Source organism: Physcomitrium patens, chromosome 17 (assembly GCF_059467195.1).
Source record: "Physcomitrium patens ecotype Gransden chromosome 17, ASM5946719v1, whole genome shotgun sequence".
In the NCBI taxonomy this organism is placed as follows: domain Eukaryota; kingdom Viridiplantae; phylum Streptophyta; class Bryopsida; order Funariales; family Funariaceae; genus Physcomitrium; species Physcomitrium patens.
Genome location: NC_143426.1, coordinates 7,912,655 through 7,932,509, shown reverse-complemented (window position 1 = coordinate 7,932,509; position 19,855 = coordinate 7,912,655). Strand labels below are relative to the sequence as shown.

Here is a 19,855-nt window from a genome sequence, read left to right as displayed (position 1 = left end):
ATTGAAAGACATTGTCCTGTCAAGTATGAAAAATGATCGTATCAACAGTGACCTATTGAAAATGCCTGGGTATACAAGGTGGAAAAATTAGACCCCCTGCCACTACAAATGGCCATACCACAGGCTCCCCCACATACTCCCTAGCCCCTCACGCATCTTACTTCATTCACTCACTCACAATTCCCCCTCCATACCCATATAACAGAATACTCCTGCTGCTGCTTCTGTTGCTCTCTCCTCGTCCTCCTCCTAGCATCCCCCCCTCAATGGAAGTCGCCTCTTGGACCTAGAGCCCTTGACTCCCAAGCTTGCAACATTAAAGCTGAAGGGAATTCCCTTGCTCATTAATAGCCATGGGGAAAGGAGAATTGGGATTCAAACGTGACAGGGAATGCCAGTCGTAACTTCTCCATCACACTGTAGTTCAATTTCTCCGCCTTCTACTTCACCTTCTGCTGTTGCTTCTGTTACCTCCCTGCCTCTCGGGGTTCACTGCCTGGCTCATGGTTTTGAACCTTGGCCAGAACTTGTATGAGCTGGTAGTGCTTGTGGGTTGCTCCGTTGCGGGGCAACTGAAGCTTGTCTGTGTGAAGGGTACTTTTTCTTTGTGAGTACCGTGGTCAACAATACGCGCTTGCGCTTTTTCGTGTTCTTGCTGGTGAGGTTGCCGAGGTGGGAGAGGATTTGGAGTGGGGAGGGGGGCAAGTTTTGGGCGTTGGGTGGTGGGGGTGGTGGTTTTTGTAAATTTTTTTGCGTTTGTTGTGGTGTTTGCATCTGTAGTTTCAGTTGCGGTGTTATGTTTTATTTTCGGAAGGTATTGGTGCTGTATGGGGGCGAGGCTATGTGTGAGGGAGTGGTGGCGAGGTGGTGTCTATGTGGTGTCTGTGTGATGTGTTTGTGATGTGAGAGTTGATGCGGTGGGTGTGTTCTCGTGGTGGGGTGGTTCCCAGAGAGGGTATGGGATCCATGTGTGCCCGATGGCCACTTGCACAAGTTTCGAGGTTGCGACGGACGGAAGGGGCGGTGGTAACAATCCGTGGGATGGCCAGGACAGAGAAGGAGGCAATGGGCGGGGATGGCGCCACTACTACGCTCTAGGATTGATTATCCGTACGCGCTCCCTCCACGGGCAGTTAAAATCTATGACATACACGGTGACCTGTGCTGGTTCTAGGGTTTCTTCTTCTTCTTCGAGTAATCTTTGTGGTTGCTCGAATTTCTTGGCGCAGGAAGAAACATCGGCTATTGTGTAAGGGAGTGAATACCTCTGGGTTCAGTATATGGCGTGATTGATTGATTGATTGATATTTAGTGAATTCGCCATCGCATCGCGGTCTCGGAGGGAGGTAGACGAAATGAATAACTGCAGTGTTAGGGCGCGAGGAGGTTTGTCGTTATTTGGAGTTTTGGTGGTTGTGTAGTGAAGAGTGGAATGAATGCGGAGGGAGAGACAAGAATGGGTAGGGTGCGGAAGTAGAGTGCAGAGGAGAGTTGGTTGTGTGAGGAGGGTGGGGACGGAGGAACGTTTATGGCCAGTCACGAGGAGATCGATTTGTCGGCCAAGGCGTTGCACAAGCGCTATGAGGGGCTCGTGACTGTGCGCAGCAAGGCTATTAAGGGCAAAGGCGCGTGGTATTGGGCCCATTTGTTGCCCTTGTTGGTGCAACATCCCGACACGGGGTTGCCCAAGGCTGTCAAGCTACGATGCTCTTTGTGCAATGCCATGTTCTCTGCTTCTAATCCCTCGCGCACCGCTTCGGAGCATCTGAAGCGGGGCACTTGTCCCAATTTCAATGGGATGGTGTCGAAGCCTCTAGTCTCCCAAGGACCCGGACCCAAACCAGCTTCGCCACCCTCTGTTACCCCGAGAAAGAGAACTGCTGCGTCCTCATTGGGTCCGCAATCGATCTCGGGTGGCGATGGTTCGGGTATGGAGCTTGCGCGTGCTGGCACACCGGGTACGCCCTTAATGCTGTCGGGGGGAAAGCAGGATCTCGACGCGCTGGCATTGCTTGAGGATAGTGTGAGGAAGCTGAAGAGCCCGGGGATGAGGATGGGAGAGTTCCAGGGCAGCGGATTACCAAACAAAGCTCAGGCCGACGCAGCCCTCAATCTCCTGGCTGAATGGCTGTATGAGTCTTGCGGCACCGTCTCGTTTTCTTGTGTGGAGCATCCGAAGTTCAAAGCATTTCTCAATCAACTGGGTCTACCTCCAGTGAGCCGGCGGTACCTGGCAGGTGCTAAGTTGGATGCAAAGTTTGAAGAAGTGAAGCAAGAGTCGGAACTGAAGCTTCGAGAGGCCTTGTTTTTCCAACTTGCTTCCGACGGATGGAAGGAGAAAGCGACCGGCATGGGAGAGACGCTTATCAACATTACGCTCAACCTCCCCAACGGCAATTCCCTGTTTCGTAGCGTAGTCAATGTAAACACCGGTGCGGTCTCTGGCAAGCTCGTTGAGGAGACGTTAGCGGAGGCTATTTCCTCAATATGTGGTCCCTCGCCAGAGCGTTGCGTTGGAATAGTTGCAGACGCTGACAGATACAGCCTGAATGCGTTGGAAGAATTAGAGTATCGATTTCCAAGGATGGTTAATCTGTGCTGCCAGGCTCAGGGCTTCAGCAATTTGTTCAAGGACTTCAACAAGCACCTGCTGCTCTTTAGGTCTGTCGGAACTGAGTGTGCCAAGATCTCTGCTTTCTTCAACAACCAGCCTCAAGCCCGTTTGTACTTGCACAAGTATCAGCGCGAGGTAAAGCCTCCAATCCTGTTTGTCTCGCTCTCCAGAAGATCATTTATTTTCTGGATTATTTTGTAGTAATTTTGAAAATACTTGACACCACTGCGGTATCGCTACAGGAATACAATGGCGTGAAATTGCTCCGTACTCCACCGGACCCGCAGTTTGCGGAACCACATTATTCATTCTTGTTGGTAATGCTCGACGACATAACGGCATCTGCACGAGCGCTGCAGCACAGCGTGCTCGATGAGTCGTTTAATCCTCACTTCTCTGATAACCAGCTCGCGGATGAAGTGGCAGAGCTTGTGGGAAGTGTTCGGTTTTGGTCTGATTTGGAAGCAGTGCAAGACTTAGTGAAGATTGTTAAGGGTATTGTTAACGATATCGAAGTTGATAGACCCCTTGTGAGCCAGTGTTTACCGCTTTGGGATGAGCTCCGAGCGAAGGTAAAGGATTGGTGTGCTCGCCATGACAAGGATGGAGCCTCCGTTTATGAAATTATTGAAACTCGCTTTGGCAAAAATTACCACCCAGCATGGTCAGCAGCGCTCATCCTTGACCCGCTTTACCTGCTCCGCGACTCGAGTGGCAAGTATCTGCCTCCCTTCAGATGCCTGACTTCCGAACAAGAGAAAGACGTCGATCGCTTGATAACGCGACTTGTTGCAAAAGAAGAGGCTCACATTGCTTTAATGGAGTTAATGAAATGGCGTGCAGAAGGGCTGGATCCACTGTATGCCCAGGCTGTGCAACTTAAACAGCGGGATCCATTAACAGGTCGCATGAAAGCTGTAAATCCCCAGAGCCGGCGTCTTGTTTGGGAGACTTGTCTTAGTGAATACAAGTCATTAGGCAAAGTGGCTGTTCGGCTGCTCTTCCTCCATGCTACCAGCTGTGGGCTTAAGTGTAATTGGTCGATGTGGCGATGGGCTTATCGAAATGGAAACTCCCGACTCGCAATTGAGAAAGCAGAGAAGATGATATTTATTGCGTCACATGCCAAGTTGGAACGCAGGGATTTCACTAACGAAGAAGAGAGAGACGCAGAGCTCTTTCTGAATAGCAACGATGGCAGCGATGAGATGCCGCCAGATGAGGTTTTCCTGAATGCATCGACTTTGTAATATTATGCCTATCATTTTTCTACTGTTGCGGACAGCACACGTAGCCACAGATCTTAGAGTAGGCGTTGAGCCAATTTTTCGTGTTCCTGTGCTCATGTGTACATTTTGAGGTGTTTTTTAACTTCTGAATTGGGAGGGAAGGTTATTTTAAGAGTAGTTGATAGAAAGGCTCAGAACGATGCTGGACCCCGTGTCAATGGGTTCGATTGTTGGTTGATTTTGGAAGCACGCTGGGAGTGATACCATGGAGTTGTTTCTCTCTATTGGGGGAAGCCTTCGCTCCTGCGGCTTAGTAACGATATAACACGGTGTAGGGTTCTCTGTTCCGGAAGATTGATTGCTAATGGGCCACTCAGTAACAGATTGGTTAAATTTTTTGTTCCATGGTATTGCCAATGTCAGGTACAGTAAATGTTTCCCATTAGTGGGGTGGTTGCAAGCCATCAGATACTTGCTGTGCATTACACAGATGATTCATCAATCATAGAGACATTCTTGTGGCATTTCCACTTTGTACAGTTTTCATTCTCAGTGTCTTTCTTCACTGGTATCAGCCCGACTCTCAATTTCCCCATCACCTCTGTTAGCAACCCCATTGAGCGCCTTCATTTGACTTGCTTGTGGCCTGCACATGACTCTTGCAGATGTTACATTAGATGGTATCAAACCCAAGATTCTCCTTTTCAAAAAGAGCTGACGAACCTCCCTGATTTAAATTGAAGCGATAACAGTGGTCCGACCTTTCACCAAGTCCTGAAACCCGTCTACACCCATACATTCATATTATTCGTTGCTCGTACAAATTTGGATCATTTTCATGTTTTTATTTAATTTCAGTCTATGAGAATTACTCACTGCTACAAGGTTTGTGACGTGTTAATAAACAACAAACCTCATCGAAAAAACACTGTTAGATACATATCACTCTAGGATGGCTGATAGTTAAACAGCAATGCCAACATTCATAGGAAGATCTCCTGGTGCTCATCGAGGTTGGATGATAATTTATTTAATGAAACAAGCATTGAAGAACACACGATTACTCTTCATTTTCAAGAAACACCAACAAACTCTGACTTTCTGGTTACCTGGACCTCTAAGGTGGCGACCGCAGGTTGAATGGGTAAATAGTGAAAGTGAAACTGCGAAATCTCGACCTTCAACGCATCTGAGCAGCAGAGTATGACCGGCAGAAACCACATCCATGAGAATATAGTGCTCTAGATTGGTTGACCGACCAATCCAGACTCTTCAAAGTCGCTGATCAGCATTGAGTTGCACCATCGCAACAAATGGTCGGAACTAAGAAACATTCTGGGTAGAATGAATGCCTTGTCTGCTTCTGCTACGCAATCATGGACGCCTTTGTGTGCTATTGATTGCTTTTTTCTCCAGGTCTCCACCATCAACCCATGTCAGTGTAGACTTCTGTAGCTGATACTATTCGGCACCGGCTCTCTAGACGTCGTTCTAGCGTGCCACGTATCCTATCTCCGTTAACTCCAATATTTATGCATGAGTTAAATATTGATCGATCTACTATTACTAGGCCAGGTTAGTTTCCATTCTGGTTGTCCTGCTTCCACTCCGCTAATATTCGATTCCCACACCACTGTTGACGAAACTGCTGCTAGTACGTGGCTGCTTGCTGTGGTCGACGTTTCATAAGCGCTTGTGTTCTGAACCATGCGTCTCTTCCGTAATCAATCAGTTGCAGCCACATCTTGTGGTGTTGTTCGATTTGTCAATTTACCCCATTAAAGACCCTTGCCTACTTTGGTGCCTTGCTTTGGTGAAGAATTCTAGGCTTGGTTGCCATTTCCCTCTTACATAAGGTTGACATTGGCCAAGTTGGTGTCACAATAACAAGTGTAAATTGGAGTAGCAAGGTTCTATTGCCTTTACCACCTATTTAGCTAGTAAGGCCACTATTGCATCTACCAAATTGATGAGGTTGATCCCCCCTTTACTTTACTAAGTAGTTGACAATATTATATCTAAGACATCTTAGTATGAGCATGTTGCATTGTCTCTCTAGCTATGTAGTTGCTTAGTGAAGTCTTAATTTTTGCTATACACTTCTTTGTTCATCCTCATAACAATATAAAGTAGAATATTGTAGACAAGAGTATACTATTGACTATGGTACCTCTTTTTGTAGCATTTATCATTCTTAAATACCAAAAACTTTATTTTTTGTTAATTTTTTGTTGTAAGGAGTCAAAATTTGATGATATAGGAAGAGTCCAAATGATGCTCTTATTAGTTTACTAATTTCTTTCTCATTGGTCCATATAATTCTTAATTTGTTTGTCTATGGTAGTTGTATATTTCTATTTTTATTTTTCTAATGTCTACTTGACTTGTTTCAATTTAGAATAAGGCTCAATCTAAACAAAATATTTCTAATGTATATATAATATGTCTTATATTGACTTCCCGTCTTAATAAAGTCAAAGAAGCATCATCCACATATTCTTCTATAGTTTATTTTTCATTGACTATAAGTAATTATATAACTTTTATTAATCCTAAATTTGCTTCTTTTGTGATTATTGAATGAAGTACTTCTGCTTCAATGAGAAAGAAATATGGAGCTAAGGAGCACTTTTGTCTTATTCTACTTTTAATTGTAAAAGATTTTGAAAGAAAGCCATTGATCTTTATGCATGCCTTAGCATCTTTTAAAAATAGACTAACCATGTGATTAAATTCATTAAGTGGTTCCATTCTTTCCATTGCAAGAAATAAAAAATGCCATTCTACTATATCGTAAGCTTTTGAGAAGTCCAATTTAAGAAAAAAAATGAGATTGATTAGATTTTTGTATTCATACCATAGTGTCATGTGATAGTAGTAAATTATCCAATATGAAATGATTTGGTAAAAATGTGAATTGGTCCATCCTAAAAATCTTCATAAGAATTGTATGGAGCCATAATTACATTAATTTTGTATATATCTTATGACCTACATTTAATAAGGTAATAGATTGCTAATTTAACAGATTACTTCTTTTTCCTTCTTTGTATAATAGTGCTATCAAGCCTTATGTCATGTTCGGAAGGAGATTCCCTTTATGGATACTTTCTTGAAGCATAAACAAGAACTCTACTTCCAACGAGTTCCAAAATACTTTATAAAATTCCAATATCACTCCATCAAGGCTTAAGAACTTATTCCTACTCATATCTTTTTATTGTTGTGGTAAGTTCTACTAATGATAAAGGCTTATTTAAGTTGGTTATTTTGTCTCTCTATAACTTATTCATTATTCTTAGCATTGAGTATTGCTAAGCTTTCCTTACAATTGAGGTGGTATGTCTAGACTTATAAAGAGAGTTATAGAATTGTTGGCATATGTGTAATAGGGCATAGATAGGATATTTGTATTATTTGCACATAGAAATATATAGGTGGAGTTGTATTTGAGAAATTTCTAGAATTTAGGTTAGGATGGTGGTTCATGTAGAATCCACCATAAAATCTTCTAGAAAGGCTTAAGGCAGTTATTATGATGGGATCCACGTCTAAAATCTTTTAGAAGAAAAATTATCTTGATGGAATCTACTATTAGAAACATTCTAGAAAGTTCTAGAATAATTGAACAAAGTATAAATAGGACTAACTAAGGCCATTTGGATATTTGGTCAGGTATGGCTTCAAACTCTTTCTCTTAGTAAAATTTGGTTTTTTTTATTTTGTTCTATTTGATTATGTTTGGTTCTATTTTCTTCTATTCAGTCCTATCTTTGTAGTTCCATTTTATTTAATTAATTTCAATTTTATTGTGGTGTGCTTGGTCTTATGTTGTGTCAAGATCTTTATTGTTATAGATTTGATAAGGTTTTAGACCTTAAAGAATCTGATCTTATTTTATTGGTATTAGAGTAAGTGTTAGTCTGTTCTTTGATACTCCATTGATAGCCACCATTTAGTTAGAAGTAAATTTTTGTGATTACATCAGATATTATTTTGAACTATAATAAGTTACTTTAAGAAGTCAGTTGGAGGAAGAGAAGGCATTACAATAGTAAAATTTAGTAAGAAAATTATAATTTGAGAGATATGGCAGAGCAATCTCATATAGAAACTCAAAAACAACACCTCTTAGGCGAGAGAGCTACTCTATAAGGACAAATAGAAGCTTCTAAGATAAGAAAATTAACATTTACTAGGTTGAAATTGAGCAAGCTCAATATATATTCAAGGACCTCAAGACAAGAAGATATATGCTAATGGCTCTTTAGCATGTGACAGTACTTCCAATTATCTAGAATAAAGACTAGTAAAGAGATTATATATGCCTCCAATTATTTGAGAGGTGTAATAGCGATTTGGTGGTGACATTGAGCTCAAAGTTATAGAACTCAAGGCAGATTTGGTAACTAAGAGGAATTTGAGAGTGAGCTTAAGAATCAATTTCGGCCTATCAATGCATAGAAGTTAGCATATAATGAGTTGACTAACCTTACATAATTTAGGTCAGTGCAAGATTATATCTCCCAACTTAAGTCTTTATGTCTCTAAATTGGCAACATCTCTAAGACAAAGTTGATGGATCAATTTGTATGAGAATTAAAACTTATGATCGAACAAGAGGTGGAATTAAAGGATCCACAAACATTTGAGGAGGTACTTAGGATTGTAGAGAGGGTTAATGCTATAGATTTCAAGAATCATAAAATACAACCTATAGCATAGAGTCTTATGCCACTAGCCAATATTATAATGAAACAACCAATATCAATAGAGATTGATGCTTTGTAAGGACCATTGACACCACAAAGATGACAAATATTGGCACAAAAAGAATTGTGCTTTTATTATTGGAAGCTAGACCATTAGATTAGAGATTTTTTAAAACATCAAAGTTCAAGCACTAATAAATCACAATGGATTTACAATCTCAAGGGCCACTAAGTTGATGAAGAAGTGGAGCAAGAAAATAAGGCTCCTTTGTAAAGGCACTAAAAGCCCATGCTAGCTATAGTTGTTGTTTTTCAGAGACAAACAACATGGCCTTAAACAACTATCAAAAGGATCGACTAGTGTGTCTAATGGGTCGACTAAAAAGATAACCATGTCAAGTGCTTGTGGATTGTAGTTCTATAGAAAATTGCATCTTAACCACAATTGCCACTTTACTTGAAATTAAAACAAAGGTGATCAAAGGAAAGAATATATACGTAGCAGATGATTGAAAGAACTTATTAAACAAGACAAGTGAAGAAGCAACCTTAAAGCTAAGTGACACCTATGCCTTAAAAGGGAAGTTCAGAGTAACAAAGCTTAGATATGATATTATCTTTAGTATGCCATAGCTAGAGGTGGAAAATAAACAAGTAGATTGGCTAAGAAGGATAATTTTTTTCAAGAATAGAAGACACTTGGTGACTCTTTATGCCTTTGTATCAAATAGGATAGTAAAAAGATATGTAATTAAGAGCTTACTTATAGAAATGACCTTTATGAAGAAACAAATATGGCATAAATAACTAGTATATGTGGTGGTTTTAAATCTTACCTTAATAGTAGGAAAGATAGTCAAAGAAGCAAAAGAGATAAAAAAATTCATATATAAATATCAAGATGTCTTTCCAATGGACTTACTTAGTGGTGTGCTACTTGATCAAGGTGCCTCCTTCTAAATAGAATTAGTGCTTGGGGCCAAATCAGCAAGTCAGCCAATTTATTACGTAGCACCAAATGAATTTGAAGAGTTGCAAAAATCATTGGATGAACTTTTAGAAAGGGGCCTCATTTGGAAATACACATTGCCATGGGAAGTACATATATTCTTTACATCTAAAAAAGCTGATGGACTTTGATTTTGTATTGATTATCGAAGCCTCAATAAATAAATTGTCAAGAATGCATATCTACTTTTATGTATGGATAATCTTCTTGACCAAATTTGAGGTGCAACTATCTTTAGTAAATTGAACCTTTGAAGTGGTTATTGGCAGATTCCTATTGCCAAAGAAGATATAGAAAAGATAGCATTTTGTATGGACTATGAATACTTTCACTGGCTTGTATTACCTTTTAGATTCATTAATGCTCCAGCCTCTTTTAGGAGTCATATGAATAAATTATTTTAGAATCTTTTACATAAATATGTAGTTGTCTTTATTGATGATATCCTAGTTTATAGCAAAATATCAAAGAGTATTAGCAACATCTATAGGAAGTATTGCATTGGCTATGTGACAATGATTTTTATTGCAAGCAATCAAAGTGTGAACTTTGGAAGGCAAAAGTCACTTTTTTGAGGCATGTAGTATCTTCCAAAGGTGTGTTCATGGAGTAGGATAAGATAAAAGCAATGGAGGATTGGCCAACCTTGAAAGATGCTTGTGAAGTATGCTTATTCTTAGGCCTTGCTCGATATTATTACCATTTTGTCTAAAAATTTGTAAACATTGTTGCCTTATTAACAAGCGTATTGGAGAAGGATGCCACATTTGAGTAGAAATTAGAACAAAAAAGTGCTTTCAAGGAGTTGAAGGAGATATTAATTACTACTCCAATATTACAACTGTATGATTTCAACCTTCTCTGTATACTTAACATTGATGCTTCTGACTTTCTTATTGGCACAGTTCTTTCACAAGACTTTGGTAGGAGCCTTCAATCTATGGCATATGAATTGCGCAAGGTCAAAAGGATAAAGCACAATTATTCTGCATGTGATTGAGAGCAATTGACAATTATACATGCTACAAAGATGTGGTGACACTATTTAATGGAGAAGCTAGTGACTGTTTGGATTAACCATCGACCCTTGCTATACAATTTGTATTTGAAAAATATAATATCATGACATCATTTTAAAGAAGAGTAGTTACAAAACTTTAACATTTAGCTTGAATACAAACAAAGGCAACAACATACCATGCCAAATACCGTATTGTATAGATCCTACTTAAAACTCAAATCAAATGAGAAGGTAGAAGTTGTTACATTTAGTAGTGTCATTTTAGACTTAACAAGAAAAGTGGAATGGGAGGAAGTTATGCATTGCAATGTTTATTTCAAGATACTTATTGATTGATTGAAGGTAGAAAATTTATGATATGAAGATTATTGTCTCAATGATGGCTTATTCTATTTTAAAAAAAGAATTTATATACTTAATGATGCTATATTTTGGACGTGCATATTTTAAGAGGGACACAACATTCCAATATTCAAACACTTAAGATGTAAGAAAATTGTAGAATAAATCTTAAGGATATAGTTTTGGACAAGTTTGAATTATGATGCTTAAGATTTTGTGCATTCTAGTGAATCATGCCAATGTAACAAAGTATGCAATGCATCATCTTTTAGGCTATTACAATCAATTCTATTACCTATGGCATATTGGAAGCAGGTGACTATGGATCTCATTACATGTTTGCCACAAATACTTCACAATCATATTACGATTGTTCTCTTTATAGACCAACTCTCAAATCAACTTCACTTGGCTGCAATGTACTTTGATATTGATGCTCTAATACTTGTACAACCCTTCTTTGACACTTTTTTTTTGTCACTATGGATTATCTTGTGTCATTATTTCAAATCGAGACCCATGCTTCATGGAGAGTTTTTAGCAGGTCTTATTCAAGCTATTAAACATACAACTTGCCATGTCTATGGCCTTTCATCTTCAAATAGATGGATGAATAGAGCTTATACATTTGACTTTAGAGGATATGCTATTTTTATTTGTGGTAATTCACCATAATGATTGGAATAAATATTTGACCTCCTTGAAGTTTATTTATAATGATAGTATTCAAGCAAGTATTGATCATTCACCATTCTTTCTTAATATTAGTCATCATTTGATTATACAAGTAACTCTTCATTGTTCCATCAATACTAACAATCCAATAATGAAGGAATTTATACAATGGCTTACAACAATCTTGTAAGATGCATGACATCATTTCTTTATTGCACAAAATCAATAGAAGTAATATTTGGATAATCGCCAGTAATACAAGGCCTTTCGAGAAGGTGACCAAGTATTGCTTTCCAATGCCAACTTTCTACTTATTACATCAATTCAAGTCTGTAAGCTACCACCTCAATTACTTAGACCTTTCTATATTTTTACAATAATTTTTGATATTGTATATTGTCACAAGCTTTTACCTTATATATTTAAGCCCATTCAATCTTCCATGTTTTGAAGCTCAAGGAATTTCACATTAAATCAAAGTGCTTTCCGGATCCACACTAATCACCACCACCATGGTTGTAATTAATGACCAACAAGAATATGTAGTGGACAATATTTTGGAGCATTACTACCTTTGCTATGGTAATAGATGTCTACAACTTCAGTACAAAGTTCTCTAGAAAGGTTATTCCATCCACGATGCCATGTGAGAATTTGTACAAAACCTCACTTATTGTGAAGAAATCATTTGAAAGTACCATTGAAGGCAAAATGATGACATTCTACATTAGTAGAGGAGAATTAGCGATAACAAGGCTTGGATAGGATATTTGTATTATTTGCACATAGAAATATGTAAGTGGATTTGTTTTTGAGAAATTTCTAGAATTTAGATTAGGATGATGGTTCATATAGGATCTACCATAGAACCTTCTAGAAAGGCTTAAGGCATTTATTATGATAGGACTCACTTCTAAAATCTTCTAAAAAAGTGGTTATTTTGGTAGAGCCACCATTAGGGATATTTTAAAAAGTTCTAAGATAGTAGAACAAAGTATAAATAGGACTAAGTGAGGCAATTTTGGCATTTAAAAAAGTATGGTTTTAGATTCTTTCTGTTAGTAAAATTTGGATTTCTTATTACGTTCTATTTGATTTTTTTTGGTTCTATTTGATTCTATTCTCTTCCACTTAATCTTGTCTTTCAAGTTCTATTTTTTTTAGTTATTTTTAATTTTATTACAGTATTGTGAATACAATTAGTAGCTTCAATTGTTAGTTATAATAACTTGTATAATTTGTAATATATTTTTATTAATTTTTATGCTAATATGATTAACTTATGGATCTAAATTAGTTGTTTTTAGTTAATTATGATTTTATTTTTATTTTTAGATTATTAATTAGGTAGATACTTCTAATTATTAGATTGAGTGATTGTTAAAAATTCTAAAAATAATAAGTTTAGAAGGTCTATGATTTTTTTTGATCTGATTTAAATTCTTTTTTAGTTCTAAATTAGAATTTTAATATAATTTTTCTTCTAAGTTCTAGAAATTATATCTTAAATTAATCCAAAATCTTAGTTTTCAACCCCAAGGCTAATTTTTAATTTGACTTTGATTAGAAAATCCCTTAAGTCTAATTGCTCTATCTTTCTATTAAATTTTAAGATTTTTGTAAGCTTAAGTTTTATATTGCAATTTAAATGTGTTAAAAAAATACAAAGTCTAATTATTAAATTGATGATAATTTCTAGAAGATGGAGGTGAATTAATTGTTGTGGTGGAATTCCGCTTTTAGTGATTTTGATCACTATTTGGAGTTGAAAATTGGAAAAAAAGAAAAAAAATCACAAGTGTATTAATTCAAGGCCAAATTGCAATTGGATCTTGGATTTGCTAAGAGTTCATATTTAAAGAAGTTTAAATTAAAGAATGGTAATCATAATGGCTTTGATAGCAAGAATCCTTGCTGATCTCTAAGTAGACTAATTAAAATTAAAATTATAATTGAAACTTACAACTAAATTAGCAAATTAATTGATTTTTATGACTTAGAACTTGGATTTGGATTTATAAATAGTAAAACTTGCGATAAAAATATATTTTAGAAAAAATGGTGGTATTAGTTTTGCCAAAAAGGTGTTGTTTTTTGAGTTATAGGCATTTCCACCCTAATAATCGAGTTTAGGCTTAGAGTGATTGTGGACCCTTGATCTTGATTAGAGATTTTTTGATTTGGATGGTAGAGATGTGGCTGCCACCTTTGGGCCTCCTCCCACCTAATTAAAAAGGCTTGGGTGGCTGAGCTACCTCTCTCTCTTTCTCCCTTTTATAAGATAAAGTCCTGCCAAATTATTTCTAGGCTTTTAATAGAAGGAATTTTCTTCTATCTTGTCACTACCTCGGTATATATTTTCTCTCAGTCACTCAATTTTTTATACTTTTGAGTAATATTTGAGACCCATATTTTTCTAATTACCAGATTTTCAACAACATAAGCCATGAGTAATTTGAAGCTTGGATAGATTTTTGGTGAATTTCAAGTGGCAGGGGGTGTATTGTCCTTGGTAGTATAAGATCATCAACTTCAAAAATTTGTAACTTAGTGACCTCTAACTAAACTTTAATATAATTTGCTATTATGAATGTAATTTGAAGTCCAGTTTATTAAAAAAATTGAGTCACTAATTTTTAAGTTATAAATTTTTTTTGATGATTTTTAAAGTGAGGATGGATCTACTACCGTGGCAATTTAGAAAAATTAACTTTGGAAAAATATAGCTTAATACTTGCTGATGTTTTATCATCAAATCTTTTTTTGGAAAAAAAGATTATTAATTATAGTTTTAGAAAAAAATTAGAGTTTTTAACTTTAAATTACTAATCAACTTTTAGTAAATTTTTAAATAGAAGGGATCTATTGCCAAGGCAGCTTAAGTAGCTCTACTTGGAAAAAAACCATATCTCAAGCATTTCAGGTTGGATTGCCATAAGATTTAAAAAGGTTGAAGCATGCTAGAGTTAACCTTGATAACAACAAATTTCACATACATTGGAGTCTCAAGAAATGTTTGGTGAATTTTTGAGTAGCAAAGGTGGCTGCCTACAACTTGACATACTTAAGGTATGTTATTGTTTTCTTCTCTAATCATCCTCTAATTATATTCTTTTAGTACCTAATTTTCTATATTAATTTTTATTCATCTTATTACCATTAATTAATATTATTTAATAATATTTAAGAATGTTTTCCTCATTCCAATAATTAATGGTAAAATTTCATCTTTTCATCCATCTTTATATTTAAAAAATAAAAGAAAATAAAAATTAATCTTATCTTTTTTTTCATTTTTTTTAACCATATTTTATAACTTTTATTTTTTACCTTCAATTTTTTATTATGATTATTTCTTAAATTCTTCATTTAATTTTTAATGATTAATTTAATTTAATTTAATTTTATTTTTATTCATAATTTTCAGAATTTAAGCTTGATCAAGTAAACCTTAGGATGCAATTAAATTATTAGAGTATAACGTTTAAGAAATCATAAAAATTATATACTTGACTTATTGTGTTTGGTTGGATTAATTGTGATTATTTTATCATTTTTTTATTTTTATTTTTATTTATTTATTTTTATATTTATGGTTTAAGTGTCCATATTGATTAATATTAAATTTTAATCTAAGTTACAATTAAATCAAATTGAATTTTAGTGAGGAAAGAAAAAAACTGCTCGTAGGTGTGTTTGGTCTTATGTTGTATCAAGATCTTTGTTGTTATGGATTTGGTAAGATTTTAGACCTTAGAAAATCAAGTCCTATTTTAATATTTATGCCATTACCTTGGAGCTACTTTGAACCTATCTATTATAGTCTAACAACTTCAACTATGCCCTAGCATTTTGTCCTTCTATTTTCCTTTGTTCAACCTGTCAGAGCAAGTCAATGCAATGTACTAATTGAACTTGATACACATTATCTCTTGGACTCTTTGCCTCTTTATTGATATAATATCAACAATAGTATTACATGCAATGACAAAGCTTCCAATAGAATAATAAATTATGGTGTGCTAATCAAATTTTCTTAATATTTACTTATACCTCATTGTCTTCAAGATACTAAGTGCTTATTGTATACATCAAGCATTGTCTCAACATGGATCATAGGTTAATTTGTTGCTATATTGCTAATAATTTGAATGGAAGTTATTTCTAAGTAATATATAATTAAAACTTATGGAAAGAACTGCAAGTGAGGAAAAGACATAGGTTTGATTAAAGTAGATCATAGACTAATTGATTCTCCTCTATTAGTTGTCGCAACTAAATTGCAACATATGCAAAGCTAGATAATTATCCTTGCGAATCATCAAATTCACTTATAAGTTGTTTCAAGATAAAAGGATGTAGTAGAAGTGTTAAGTGGAAATTCTCAGTAGAAGATGAGTGTAGAACATGTGAAACACATATAAAATAGAATTATTAGATAATATACAATAATGGATAGAAATTCTAGTAGAAAAATCTAGCATTGGAAGATATTTTAGAAGGCAGCAAATTAACATCAATTATAGTATCTTAAAAATATATAAAAGAATCTAAACCTTCAAATTTTTAATATATGTAGTCCAAATATGGATGTATATGGTGTCACGGATATACATATAATTACCTACAAGAGTCGATAAAAGTATGTAAAAGTAGATAAAAGTAGGTTAATTGTACAATATCTTCTAGAGAAGCTTCCTAGAAGCTTCATAGACGCTGCTTTGACCTTATAGGAGTCCATAGTTGACTTTTAGGTTAGAAACTTGGTCAACAAGTTAGCCATGTGCCACACATGTTGGTAGCTTGAAGGACAAGCTAACTACGTAGTCCACTCATAGAAAACTTGCCTTGCAAGCAAAGACATGTGGCCTAGAAAGTCAACACATATTGGAGGTCTTATAGAATATCGCCACGTGGCTTCTAGTTAGATAGTATATATAGAGGCAAGAGTGAAGCTCTCTTCACTCTTGTCAACTCCTTTCTTGCTCCTAGTCCAGGTTCAAGAGTCTTTAGTTTCTTGTCTTGTGGCAATAGCCATTCCAGTTTCTTTTTAATATACATACTTGTTTATATTTTGACTTATTATATCGAGATAGCCTTTTTGTGTATATTTTCTCTCATCGAGTCTTTGTCTTTGACAGATTGACAAGAGTGCACTTACAATATCAGAGCTTTGTTTTTCTTGAGTAAGAGTGGATTACCCCTTTCTCTTGACAAGACATAAGCGTATTAGAAGTTTACAGATTACTCACTTCTAAACTGATATTGTTCTTAGTATCTTCTTTGTTATCAAGTCTTTCTTTTCTTTTGTCTTGAGCAGTATCAAACAAATTTTTCTTCTTAGTGTCATTATGGCAGAGCTTGTTGAAATGAAGAGTGCAATGGCACAAATGCAAGAGCAAATGAGGGAGTTAATGCTTGCGATGCATCAACTCAATTCACCAACACAGGAAAGAACAAGAATAGCAAAAAGTGGGGATATAGAGATGATCGGAGCTGCTTCAACATCTACAACAAATCACGTTCCTTCCCCAATTGTACAACACCCTGTAAGTACTAGAGAACCAAGAATTGCCTTACCCGAGAAATTTGATGGTATGAGATTAAAGTTTTGAGGGTTCATCAATTAAGTACAATTGGCAATTGAACTTTAACCGCAAAGCTATCCAACTCCAAGATCACAAGTCAGGTTTATTGACACTCTACTTTCTGGTTCTGCATTATCGTGGTTTTCGTCTTTTCTTGAACAACGAAATCCAATATTGGAGAATTTGGGAGCCTTTTTTGGCGGAGTTTCGATCTATGTATGGTGAACACGATGCAACTCGTGTTGTAACAAATAAGATCCGAATTTTGCGACAAAAAAATTGCTCTGTAACAGTGTATGCTTCACAATTTCGACAACTTGCAATTGACATCAAGTGGGATGATGCTGCACTCATCAGTCAATTTCTTTATGGATTGCAATACGAAGTAAAGAAATTGATGCTCAACTTACATGATCCTCAAACTTTGAATCAAGCAATCGATTTTGCAGTAAAATATGATAATCGACTTTTCAAATTTCGATCCAAAAATCATTCACGAGAACCTCAACGTTATTACTCAATGGCAACATCAACATCTTTGCCAAACGTACATTCAAAAGTAGAAGACATGCAAATTGACGCGGTACGTTTTAAACCCCTAACTGAGCAAGAAAAGATTCGTCGTCGTCAAGAAGGATTATGTTTATATTGCGGAGAACCTAAGCACACTGCTCAACATTGTCCAAAGAAATGACACAACTATAAAATGAGGGGTATGGCGGTCAAAGAAGACAACATGTCGAAAAACAGATTCGTCCAGCTACAATAGGGACTGTGCAGCTGGAACCTTGTATAATTCCTAATGAAGGTCCTATCCTCTCCTCAGAACCCTCTTCTTGTTTTATAATAGACTTATATTTAGGACCTAAGAATTACAAAGCCTCTGCTTTATTAGATTCGGAAGCCTCAGCATGGTTTTTAGATGAACAATTTATTAAAAGTCGTAAAATACCTTTTATACAGAAACCTAAACCAGTACATGTAGAAGTCATAGATGGTCGTCTCTTGTCTTCTAGAGATGTCACTCATGAAACTCATCCTATAAAAGTAACAATAGACGGTCATGATAGCTACATAGCTTTTAACATAATTAAATCCCTGTCCAATCCAGTTATTTTAGGTTTATCCTGGTTAGAAAAATATAACCGTCGAATAGATTGGAATTCTCGTAAACTTGACTTTTCCCAGAGCGTTATTAATAATTCTACCAACTAAGTAAAAAATTATAAATCTAGTATAGTAAAATCCATACTGATAGGTGTAAAAGTATTTATACACGCAGCAAAAGAAGGATCAACTTTTGCTATTTATGCTACACCAATTTCTGAAAACGTAAAGACTTCAAGTGGCATTCCAAGTCAATATCAGGAGTATCAAGACGTTTTTGAGAAAAAGAATGCAGATATTCTTCCTGAGCATCGCCCATATGATTGTTCAATCGACCTCAAGGAAAGAACTCAGCCACCATTTGGACCAATTTACAGTTTATCGCAAGATGAGTTGGCTGAACTCAAGACATATATTGACGAGAATTTAGCAAAGAATTTCATATGCCATTCAAAATTTCCAGTAGGACCTTCAATTCTATTCGTAAAGAAAAAAAATGGATCTTTACGAATGTGTGTTGATTATCGAGGACTCAACAAGATCACAATCAAGAACAGGTATCCATTACCTTTGATATCAGGACTCCTTGACCAGTTGAATCAAGCTAAGATCTATACAAAAATAGATCTAAGAGGAGCATATAATCTAGTACGGATCAAAGAAGGAGATGAATGGAAGACTGCATTTCGAACCAGGTATGGACATTTCGAATATAATGTCATGCCCTTTGGACTCACGAATGCACCAGCTGCTTTTCAACATTTCATGAATGATGTATTTCATGAATTCTTAGACAATTTTGTCGTCTGCTATCTAGACGATATCCTGATCTATTCTAAGAACGTCGAAGAACATGAAATACATGTTCGTCAAGTATTACAAAAACTTAGAGATACAGGATTGTACGCCAAGATGGAAAAGTGTGTATTTCACACTACTCAAGTTGACTTTTTAGGATACATCATTTCAAATGATGGTCTCATGATGGATTCTAAGAAAGTCCAAACAATCATGGATTGGAAGATTCCAAGGACAGTAAGAGATGTCCAATGTTTCTTGGGATTTGCCAATTACTATCGGATCTTCATCAAAGATTTTTCACGAGTTGCAGCTCCACTTACACGCTTGACTAGTAAAGATAAATTCCAATGGAATCAAGAAGCGGAAGCAGCATTTGAAGCCTTGAAGACATCGTTTGTCTCTGCACCAGTCTTATATCGTGATGACTTTTTCAAGGCATTTTTTATGGAAACAGATATATCAGATTTTGCCTTAGGTGCAGTTTTATCACAAATGGAATTAGATGACAAACTTCATCCGATAGCTTTTCATTCAAGAAAATTCTCAGCAGCCGAGATCAATTATGAGATCCATGATAAAGAACTTCTTGCGATTGTGGATTCCTTTCAAGAATGGCATCATTATCTAGAAGGCGCTTCTAGTCCAGTCATTGTGTATACAGATCACAAGAACCTCGAGTATTTCATGTCAGGACGTGTATTGAATCGTCATCAAGCTCGTTGGAGTATATCTTTGTCAAGATTTGAGTTCATTATCA

General features: G+C 36.1%; 1 protein-coding gene across 2 annotated transcripts; it reads left to right on the top strand.

The window, feature by feature from the left end:
* Positions 1 to 212: 212 nt before the first annotated feature.
* LOC112294759 (uncharacterized) lies at positions 213 to 4,367 on the top strand. Of its 2 annotated transcripts, none has more exons than XM_024545564.3 (3): positions 213 to 419; positions 951 to 2,749; positions 2,857 to 4,367. In XM_024545564.3, the coding sequence occupies exons 2-3, from the start codon at positions 1,529 to 1,531 to the stop codon at positions 3,862 to 3,864; spliced, it is 2,229 nt and encodes a 742-aa protein (XP_024401332.1). In that variant the 5' UTR covers positions 213 to 419; positions 951 to 1,528; the 3' UTR covers positions 3,865 to 4,367. The 2 variants fall into 2 exon arrangements, with proteins under 2 accessions (XP_024401332.1, XP_090099806.1); XM_090243680.1 differs by lacking the exon at positions 213 to 419 and adding an exon at positions 546 to 672.
* The last annotated feature ends 15,488 nt before the right edge of the window (positions 4,368 to 19,855 follow it).

Bases quoted from the DNA above. Each gene is read 5' to 3' on its own strand.
- LOC112294759 (XM_024545564.3), top strand. From the start codon at position 1,529: ATGGCCAGTCACGAGGAGATCGATTTGTCGGCCAAGGCGTTGCACAAG. The intron at 2,750-2,856 runs GTAAAGCCTCCA...GTATCGCTACAG, and splicing joins TGCACAAGTATCAGCGCGAG to GAATACAATGGCGTGAAATT.